Source organism: Oncorhynchus keta, chromosome 17, assembly GCF_023373465.1.
Source record: "Oncorhynchus keta strain PuntledgeMale-10-30-2019 chromosome 17, Oket_V2, whole genome shotgun sequence".
In the NCBI taxonomy this organism is placed as follows: Eukaryota; Metazoa; Chordata; class Actinopteri; order Salmoniformes; family Salmonidae; genus Oncorhynchus; species Oncorhynchus keta.
Genome location: NC_068437.1, coordinates 16,884,471 through 16,895,824, shown reverse-complemented (window position 1 = coordinate 16,895,824; position 11,354 = coordinate 16,884,471). Strand labels below are relative to the sequence as shown.

Sequence of the window (11,354 nt, the reverse complement as noted above, 5' to 3'; positions counted from 1 at the left end):
GTAGGCAAGTTGAGAACAAGTTCTCATTTACAATTGCGACCTGGCCAAGATAAAGCAAAGCAGTTCGACACATACAACGACACAGAGTTACACATGGAGTAAAACAAACATACAGTCAATAATACAGTATAAAGAAGTCTATATACGATGTTAGCAAATGAGGTGGTGAGATAAGGGAGGTAAAGGCCATGGTGGCAAAGTAAATACAATATAGCAAGTAAAACACTGGAATGGTAGATTTGCAGTGGAAGAATGTGCAAAGTAGAAATAAAAATAAATAATAAAAATAATGGGGTGCAAAGGAGAAAAATAAATAAAATAAATACAGTAGGGAAAGAGGTAGTTGTTTGGGCTAAATTATAGGTGGGCTATGTACAGGTGCAGTAATCTGTGAGCTGCTCTGACAGTTGGTGCTTAAAGCTAGCTAGTGAGGGAGATAAGTGTTTCCAGTTTCAGAGATTTTTGTAGTTCGTCTTGCAAAAATATATTTTTTAAATGTCTTGCAAAAATATAAAATATGGTGGATAATTTAGCTGGAGTCTTTCCCTTGCGCATAATATGACCCAGTTAGCCTATAGGCCTAATAACTAATAATGCTTTGGGGTGGTGATAAATATGGAGGCAAGCAGAGGGAATCCTTTCAAGTTCATGACATCAGAGACAATACATTGGGATAGTCTAATAATGTATACGGGAGTCAGTCTTTCTGGTTTTAGTTCTTTGGGGGCTCCTTTTTGCACTCACCTCACCTGCCAGTTGTGCGCGGTCATGTAGCATAGAGCTCCAGTGCCTGAGCGCGCCTCCTCCTCTTAACGACAGAGGGAGTGCGCGTTCTCTGGAGGGAAGGCTGGATAGCGAGAGATCCCGGCTGCTGGCGCTGAGCTGCGGCTGCTGCTGAGGGGAAGGAGGAAAACATCATGAGCTCCAGGAAAGGTATGGAAATCTATTTTATTCTTCAAATATTCTGTATCCTGGACAGCATATGTAGGTTTTGGTTAGAAGTGTTGATATGACGCGCGTGCGGGGTTTTCAACCTTTTAGGTTTACGATGCTTGGACCGGCCAGTTATAGCTCGAGACTGATGTGTTGTTCTTTCTCCCTGTCCCCCACTCTCACTCTCTCTCCGTGCTCGGACTTCGGTCCCACCTCTGCATACATCCCTTAGTGATGGCCATCCAGGCCCGAAAGAGAAGGCCGAAGGGGAAAAAAGACAAGGCAGCCCACGGAAAGAGGTAAGCAGTGCGGCGGTCGGGGAGAGGAGTGTACATGGAGTGTTGGTTGTGCAGTGCTGTGCTCGTTTGTTGTGTTTTTGTTTCAGTGATAGCGGTTATAAGGCTTCCCATACAACGTCAGCTAGCCGGCTGTCACTGTTGACAGTGTCTGGCTGAGTGGCTGGTGTGAAGGCGACATATGGGGGAGAGTCTGTTTTTGCGCACCTATGGCACAATGTACACACGCAGGCATACTGCGATGGTGCTGGCGGGAACTGGAACTCTGCCTTGCCTCTGCGGCTCGGGTCCGTCTCTTCTGGGCGGTCCAACTGTGTTGGAAGTTGTCATTGGCAACGTCTCTCGGGCCGGTGTGTGTGGTTACGTGGATTAATATCGTATCCGGAGTGGAGTCTTGCCCATATAGGATATGAATTGCATGCTGAAGTTGTAGATCGCAATAAATGACCAATGACTGTCTCTCTGTCTGTGTACTGAAGGCATCTTGGTATCGGCTGCATCATTTGGGGCTGAGAGCCTTGACTTGGTTGGGGGTTGCAAATAAGATCTGACAGGTGTGACAGGCTTCCTTGGCGTCATTGCAGTAATGGAAGATACGAATAAGCACCCGGAATGAATAGCGTCGTCTGCTTATAGGCGCCATTTGTGAATCGCACTGGGTCTGTGGCTGCTATATGATGTAACAATGCCTATACGGAGTGTAGAGAGACTTATACTAGAGTGAATGAGATCTTTGTGAATTTTGGGTGTGTGAGTGCTGTATTTTGCATGGCGCATGAGCCGGTTATGACGGAGTGCAGTGTTGGTGTGCGCGCCGCGGCGCAGTGGCTCTGTAAAGTGCATGCGAATTGGTCTGGAGAGAGAGGAGCCGACTTCATGGCATGATGCTATTGGACCGACGTCACCAGTGTAGTCACTGCATCAATTAGGTGATACCATACCAAGGTTCTGCCCACACACGCGCAGCTATGGAAGGTGCTGGAATGGTCTATCTGTTGCTTCAGGATACGTTCACCAAATTATACCACATCACTCACAAACGTGTCAAATATACATTTATTTAAGCTGCGTTTTTTTGCCATTAATTGAACGATGTTGGAAATGTCTCTTATTATCATGCAGCTAATAATGGATCTACAATGTATTAATTTCAGTTGATTCAAATGGGGGATATTGACATCATGTGACTTGAAATTGCTTTGAAGGTGAAATTGACAAATGCAACTGTAACATCCTCTATCTTTCTGGCCTGTACCACCTTGCGTGTCCACGTGTGTGTGCTGTTTTGTGTATGGTTAGGCCATTCAGGAGACGTAAGTCCACCTGTCTATTGCTACAGACAGGAGGCTCATCTCGACCTACAGTAGATTAAATTAAGTTAACTTTTTTCTATTTCGGCACGTCCGACTTTTCATCCAACTTTTGCTTCTTTTATGTGGGCCTCCCGAGTAGCGCAGTGGTCTAAGGCACTGCATCTCAGGGCAAGCTATGCCTCTAGAGATTCTGAGTTCGAGTCCAGGCTCTATCGCAGCTGGCCCCTGACCGGGGGGCAGCGCACAATTGGTCCAGCGTCGTCCAGGTTAGGGGAGGGTTTGACCACAGGGATGTCAGGTGCCAGTGTTTCCTCTGACACGTTGGTGCAGCTGGCGGGTTAAGTGGGCATTGTGTCAAGAAGCAGTGCGGCTTGGTTGGGTCGTGTTTCGAGAGGACACACTGCTCTCGACCTTCGCCTCTCACGAGTCCATACAGGAGTTGCAGCGATGAGACAAGACTAACTACTACCAATTGGATATTGTGAAATTGGGGTGAAAAAAGGGTAAAAGTAACAATTAAAAAACTTGAGGGTAGTTTACAATTCAATGTGTCGCAACATCATTCAGACTGCATTGGCTCATACAGGGATCTACATTACAGCAATACACAGAGAGCAGATCTATACAACACACACTGGGCGTTGTTAGTGATATCATAACTCCTACAGAAACTCCAGCGCTAACAGTGAGGTCGACCTTGCTGTAATGTAGATCCCTGTATGAGCCAATGCAGTCTGAATGATGTTGCTACACATTGCATTGTAAACTGCATTGATTTTTGTCTTGCCTTTCACCAGCTGATTGAAGATGGGAGCAGCCTGACGAACAGGACTGCGTGTGGTTCAGTAGAGTGAGGCAGCCAGGTAGCAGAATGCTCTCAGGAATTCAAACCAACATTTTCTTTCTGTAGTAGCTGGTTACTGTTGCTCCACCTCTCAACTCTCATCAGGCCTCAAATTTGAGAGACCTTTTGCAAATATGACAAATTATTAAATCAAATCAAATCAAAATGTATTTGTCACATACACATGGTTAGCAGATGTTAATGCGAGTGTAGCGAAATGCTTGTGCTTCTAGTTCCGACAATGCAGTAATAACCAACAAGTAATATAATTATTTAAGCCTAATTATGATTATAGTTTGGAGTTAAGTCAAATATATAAATGGTTATGATAGTGGTTATGATACACAACATTGCTATGTTGTGGTGGTTCTTCAATGGAAGTCAGAGGACTAGGTACAGGCGCCACGGTTGTCTGAGCTCAGACCTCACCTGACTTAATGAATTCATTGATTTTGATTCCCAGAGGGGATCACTTAGTGATGGTGAAGAGCCAATACACCAGACCAGACCTGGCTAGCTCTACTGAATGGACATCACTTACCTGGTGTTTAGATACACACACACACACACACACACACACACACACACACACACACACACACACACACAAAACAGGTAAACAATGGTATCTCAAATTCTCAATGCTAGCGATGAGGGTGGTGCCATATAGGCCTTATCAGAATGTATCTGGTGGACTAGATAGCCACAGCCTAGCAGAGTACACCATGTGAGCCTCATGCACTGTAATTCAGTGGAGAGGGAGGGAGGGACTGCCTGCCCCTGGACAGCAGTGGAGAAGAGAGGGGGAGACAGCGGAGGAAGACCAGGGAGAGGGAGAGTTAAGCGGAAGGTGGAGAGGAAATGGGTGTCAGAGTAGTCTGTGCCGTATCAGACTCAGGATGACGTGCACATAGATCACACATCTGTCAATGCGTGTTCCTGTGTTTGATTGTGTGTATTCGTGTGGTTGTAGGTGCGGTCATGTTTTTCCACTGCTGCAAAATGTGTCATGAGAAGTCAAACCTGCAGGACAACAATGTGCACCAGTTCCCCTTCTGGTCTGGAGAAACCGCTGTAACAAGGCTGTGCTTGTGTTGAATTCAGTCAGGACCACGAAGGTGCTAAAACAAAGCCCATAATCCACACACACCCACTCCATGCTTGTTTGGGTAACATGACATTTATCAAACAAATCCTTAGTCATGTCATTACGCTGCTATTAGTTAGCGTGACAGGCAGCTCGCTAACCAGCTAAACCAATAAGCCCAATACACACCATTTCAAGTATGTAGTCATGAGAAAAGATCAGTTGCTATTACTGTTTGACGTCCGTTAGCTCACACTGATGACTCTATAATGATTGGGTAGGCAATATGAAAGCTGTATGCTAATAGTGAGGAAACATCTGTTTTGGAGTGTGCAGCATATAGAATAGCTAAGCTATCGCTCTCACACAGATTTTGACGATAAGGTCCCAGTGTGTGTTATGCTCTTGCTCTGGGTTCTCCCAAGGAGGACACAGTAAAGGAGTAGGGCTAATTGAATGAAGAAGTAGGCCATTGCACCACCAATGGATTAGGTACCAGGAGTGTTTTAGGTAGACCAATCAGTATTTAAGTGTAGCGTGCTGAAGAGGATCCGACTTTTCTACACTTGGCTTGAAGTGATTTTGCATTGATTGAGGCATGATTATTTGGAGCATGTAAAAGGGGTTCTCCAGCTCATATCGCTTTCTATTTAATAATAATAATAATAATGGTCAACTGTAAAAGTAGACTAACCCATATTTTGGTTGCTGATTATCAGTATCCACAGATTACTGCCAAATTCATAAAACAAGGAAGGCCCCGAAAATAACTTCTGGACATCAGAAAAGCGATTACTCAACGCAGACTGGAATAAACTTTTTCCTTTAACGAGTCAGACGAGAAGGATATCCTGCTTTCAGTGGAACAGGCCCAGATCTACAACTTTTTGTGAAGAAAAGACACTGGGAAAGGGGCCGCAGATCAGGCAGCCTTCTGAGAATCCGGAGGCGAGCGAGTAAACTCCCACTGCCATCCGTTCTTCTTGCTAACGTGCAATCATTGGAAAATAAAATTAAGATTATCCTACCAACGAGACATTAAAAACGGTAACATCTTATGTTTCACTGAGACGTGGCTGAACGAAGATACGGACAATATAGAGCTAGCGGTATTTTCCATGCACCGGCAGAACAGAGATTCTACCTCTGGTAAGACGAGGGGTGGGGTGTGTGTCTTTTTGTCAATAACAGCTGGTGTGTGATTTCTAATATTAAAGAAGTCTCAAGATATTGCTTGCCTGAGGCAGAGTGCCTTATGATAGATAATCTGTAGACCACACTATCTACCAAGAGAGTTCTCATCGGTATTATTCGTAGCCGTCTATTTACCACTTAGCTGGCACTAAGACCACTCTCAACCAACTCTATAAGGCCATAAGCAAAGAAGAAAATGCTCATCCAGAAGTGGCACTCCTAGTGGCTGGGGACTTTATTGCAGGCAAACTTAAATAAATTTTACCACATTTTTACCAGCATGTCACATGTGCAACCAGGAGGGGGTATCGTAGACCAAATCAAATTTATTTATATAGCCCGTCGTACATGAGCTGATATCTCTGTACAGAAGTGCTGTACAGAAACCCAGCCTAAAACCCCAAACAGCAAGCAATGCAGGTGTAGAAGCACGGTGGCTAGGAAAAACTCCCATAGAAAGGCCAAAACCTAGGAAGAAACCTCGAGAGGAACCAGGGGTGGCCAGTCCTCTTCTGGCTGTGCCAGGTGGAGATTATAACAGAACATGGCCAAGATGTTCAAATGTTCATAAATGACCAGCATGGTCCAATAATAATAAGGCAGAACAGTTGAAACTGGAGCAGCAGCACGGCCAGGTGGACTGGGGACAGCAAGGAGTCATCATGTCAGGTAGTCCTGAGGCATGGTCCTAGGGCTCAGGTCCTTCGAGGGAGAGAAAGAGAGAATTAGAGAGAGCACACTTAAATTCACACAGGCCCCCGAATAGAACAGGAGAAGTACTCCAGATATAACAAACTGACCCTAGCCCCCCGACACATAAACTACTGCAGCATAAATACTGGAGGCTGAGACAGGAGGGGTCAGGATACACTGTGGCCCCATCCGAGGACACCCCCGGACAGGGCCAAACAGGAAGGATATAACCCCACCCACTTTGCCAAAGCACAGCCCCCACACCAGTAGAGGGAAATCTTCAACTACCAACTTACCATCCTGAGACAAGACTGAGTATAGCCCACAAAGATCTCCGCCACGGCACAACACAAGGGGGGGGCGCCAACCCAGACAGGAAGATCACCTTTACTCCACACACAGAGATGAATATTAAGCTCTCCCCCGCCCTCCATTTGGCAAATCTGACCATAATTCTATCCTCCCGATTTCTGCTTACAACCAAAAACTAAAGCAGCAAGTACCTGTGACTCGGTCAATACGGAAGTGGTCGGATGACACGGACTGTTTCGCTAGCACAGACTGGAATATGTTCCGGGATTCATCCAATGGCATTGAGGAATCCACCACCTCAGTCATCGGCTTCATCAATAAGTGCATCGATGATGTTGTCCCCACAGTGACTGTAAGTACATATCCCAACCAGAAGCCATTGATTACAGGCAGCATCTGCTTCGAGCTAAAGGCTAGAGCTTCCGCTTTCAAGGAGTGGAAGACTAATCCGGACACTTATAAGAAATCCCTCTTTGCCCTCAGACGAACCATCAAACAAGCAAAGCATCAATACAGGATTAAGATTGAATCTTACTACACCAGCTCTGATGCTCGTCGGATGTGGCAAGGCTTGAAAACGATTACAGAGTATAAATGGAAACCCAGATGCGAGCTGCCCAGTAATGCGAGCCTACCAGACGAGCTAAATGCCTTGTATGCTCGCTTAGAGGAAAGCAACACTGAAGCATGCACGAGAGCACCAGCTGTTCTGGATGACTGTGTGATAATGCTCTCGGTAGCTGATGTGAACAAAACCTTTAAACAGGTCAACATTCACAATAACGGATTACCAGGACGTGTACTCAAAGCATGCGTGGACCAACTGTCGAGTGTCTTCACTGACATTTTCAACCTCTCCCTGACTGAGTCTATAATACCGACATATTTCAAGCAGACCACCATAGTCCCTGTGCCCAAGGAAGCGAAGGTAACCTGCCTAAATGATTTCCGCCCCATGGCACTCACGTCGGCAGCCATGAAGTGCTTTGAAAGGCTGGTCATGGCTCACATCAACAACATCCCCCCAGGACACCCTAGACCCACTCCAATTTGCATACCACCCCAACATATCCACAGATGATGCAATCTCAATCGCACTCCACACTGCCCTTTCTCACCTGGACAAAAGGAATACCTATGTGAGAATGCTGTTCATTGACTACAGCTCAGCATTCAACACCATAGTGCCCACGAAGCTCATCACTAAGCTAAGGACCCTGGGACTAAACACCTCACTCTGCAACTGGATCCTGGACTTCCTGACGGGCCGCCCCCCAGGTGGTAAGAGTAGGTGACAACACGTCTGCCATGCAGATCCTTAACACTGGGGCCCCTCTGGGGTTTGCACTTAGTCCCCTCCTGTATTCCCTGTTCACCCACAACTGCGTGGCCAAAAATTACTCCAACACCATCATTACGTTTGCTGACGACACAACAGTGGTAGGCCTGATCACGACAACGATGAGCCGGCCTACAGGGAGGAGGTCAGAGAACTAACAGTGTTGTGCCAGGACAATAACTTCTCCCTCAATGTGAGCAAGACAAAGGAGCTGTTTGTGGACTATAGGAAAAGGTGGGCCAAACAGGCCCCCATTAACATTGACAGGGCTGTAGTGGAGCGGGTCGAGAGTTTGTTCGGGTGTACACATCACCAACAAACTATCATGGTCCAAACATACAGTCGTGAAGAGGGCATGACAAAACCTTTTTCCCCTCAGGAGACTGAAAAGATTTGCCATGGGTCTCTAGATCCTCAAAAGGTTCCACAGCTGCACCATTGAGAGCATCCTGACCGGTTGCATCACCGCCTGGTATGGCAACTGCTCGGCATCTGACCGTAAGGCTCTACAGAGGGTAGTGCGAATAGCCCAGCACATCACTGGGGCCAAGCTTCCTGCCATCCAGGACCTATATGATAGGCGGTGTCAAAGGAAAGCCCATAACTGTCAGAGACTCCAGTGACCCAAGTCATAGACTGTTTTCTCTGCTACCACACTGCAACCGGTACCGGAGCGCCAAGTCTAGGACCAAAAGGCTCCTCAACAGCTTCTACCCCCAAGCCATAAGACTGCTGAACAATTTATAAAATTGCCACCAGACTATTTACATTGACCCCCCCTCCCTTTTGTACACTGCTGCTACTCGTTCTTTATTATCTATGCATAGTCACTTCACCCCCACCTACATGTACAGATTACCTCAACTAGCCTGTACCCCGGCACACTGACTCAGTACCGGTGCCACCTGTATATAGCCTCGATATTGTTATCGTGTTACTTTTAATTAATTAATTTTATTTTAGTCTATTTGGTAAATATGTCTTCTTCTTGAACTGCACTGTTGGTTAAGGGCTTTGTAAGTCAGCATTTCACGGTAAAGTCTACACTTGTATTCGGCGCATGTGACAAATAAAGTTTGATTTGATTTGGTTGAACTAAATCTACCCTATCCATTTAATCCATATTAAGGCCTACTGATTAGGACTGGCATGATGTTCTCCTCAGAATTTGGTGGTGGGTTTTGAGAAATGTTTTCATATGCTGTATTTTTGTTCATGCTAATACCAGACAGGACTCCGGCACTGGAAAACTATTGCGATGAGACACATGTACCATCATGCATGGGTGAATAAGATGTTGTACTGGAGGTTTAACCTACATTTGATCTGCCTGTGTGTCTCTCAAAACATCTATGAGCTGCAGTCCAGTTCCAGCCAGGGCCAGGTAGGTCAGACCATCGAGGCAAAAGCGAGGCATTAGAGCATTTCATTCTGTGTTCATATTCACTCATGGAGGATCGCAGTGCCAGTGAGGGCAAATAATCTAAAAGGCCTCTCTTGGCTGCCCCCTGCTGGTGATTTATTAAAGGTGAAGCAGTGTGAGTCTGTTGTAAAATGTGGAAAGGGGGTATGATAATTGTGTTAATTTAGTTGACCAGGTCCACGAATGTACCACTCCCCATAGCACAGTTGTTTTCTCCCTCTTAAATGGTTTAATATAGGTATATTTTATCTTCCAATCTTCTCAATTTATCCTCCTCCCTTTTATAAGTGAAGCCCCAAATCTGATCATGAGTTTCTGATATTCTGAGAAGAGCTGGAAATAGAAAATGCCGAAGGCTTGTGTGTGAGAGAAAGAACAACAGATGTTGTGCCTCATACACTGTGTGATCAAAACCAAGGCGTCTGCCAACTACCCAGGCATAGTGAGGGAAGTGTTGTGTTAAGTGTAGCCCTGGATGGCCATATCTGACCTGTCAGTGGGCTAGTGTTACACTCTCCCCTCCACTAATACTTGGGGGGTGTTTTTGTACTTTTTACCCATTTTTCTCCCCAAATGGTAGTTACAGTCTTGTCCCATCGCTGCAACTCCCCTACGGACTCGGGAGAGGTGAAAGTCGAGAGCCATGTGTCCTCCAAAATATGACCCAGCCAAGCCGCACTGCTCGCTTAACCCGGAAGCCAGCCACACCAATGTGTCAGAGGAAACTGCGTAATGCTGGTGTCCGAGGTCAGCTTGCAGGCGCCTGGCCCGCCACAAGGATTCGCTAGAGCACAATGGGACAATGAAATCCTGGCTGGCCAAACCCTCCCCTAACCCGGACCAAGCTGGACCAATTGTGCGCCACCTTTTGTGTCTCCCGGTCACAGCCGGTTGTGACACAGCCTGGGATCGAACCCGGGTCTGTAGTGACAGCAATTTTTTTTTTCACCTTTATTTAACCAGGTAGGCAAGCTGAGAGCAAGTTCTCATTTACAATTGAAATACAGTGCCTTAAAATGATGCGCCACTCGGGAGGCCCTCCACTAATAATTTTATCATGTACACACGTGCACGCATGTGTGTGTGTGTGATTAGGTGTGTGTTCTTATTCCATTCAGGGATTAACCAGCAGCTAAGCCTACCTGCCAATAATACTATTCATGGGTGTGTCTCTCCTCTATTTGGCTCAAATAATCTGATCATAATAATCGCATCACACAATCATGGTGTATTATCAATGATATAGCAGCTAGTTAGTATTGATATACTATATATACAAAAGTATGTGGATACCCCTTCAAATTAGTGGATTTGGCTATTTCAGCCACACCCGTTGCTGACAGGTGTATGAAATTGAGGACACAGCTATGCAATTTCCAAAGACAAATATTGGCAGTAGAATGGCCTTACTGAAGAGCTCAGTGACTTCCAACAAGTCAGTTTGTCAAATATCTGCCCTGCTAGAGCTACCCCAGTCAATTGTAAGTGCTGTTATTGTGAAGTGGAAATGTCTAAGAGCAACAACGGCTTAGCCGCAAAGTGGTAGGCCACACAAACTCACAGAATGGGACTGCAGAGGGCTGAAACGGGTGGACCATAAAAATCGTCTGTCCTCGTTTGCAACACTCACTACCGAGTTGCTTCCAGAGGCAGTTCGGAACGTCAGCACAATAACTGTTTGTCCGGAGCTTCATGAAATAGGTTTCCATGGCCAAGCAGCCGCACACAAGCCTAAGATCACCATGCGCATTGCCAAGCGTTGGCTGGAGTGGTGTAAAGCTCGCCACTATTGGACTCTGGAGCAGTGAAAACGCTTCACCATTTGGCAGTCCGACAGACAAATCTGGGTTTGGTGGATGCCAGGAGAACGCAACCTGCCCAAATGCATAATACCAACTGTAAAGTTTGGTGGATAAATAA

General features: G+C 46.0%; 1 protein-coding gene across 4 annotated transcripts in view; it reads left to right on the top strand.

The window, feature by feature from the left end:
* Positions 1–782: 782 nt before the first annotated feature.
* LOC118396227 (SRSF protein kinase 2-like) overlaps positions 783–11,354 on the top strand; it is an 81,377-nt gene continuing 70,805 nt past the window's right edge. For all 4 annotated transcript variants that reach the window (XM_052465621.1, XM_052465619.1, XM_052465620.1 and 1 more), the window contains exons 1-2: positions 783–933; positions 1,166–1,232. In XM_052465621.1, the coding sequence (XP_052321581.1) occupies positions 918–933; positions 1,166–1,232 (83 nt within the window). In that variant the 5' untranslated portion in view covers positions 783–917. The remainder of the gene's footprint in view (positions 934–1,165; positions 1,233–11,354) is intronic.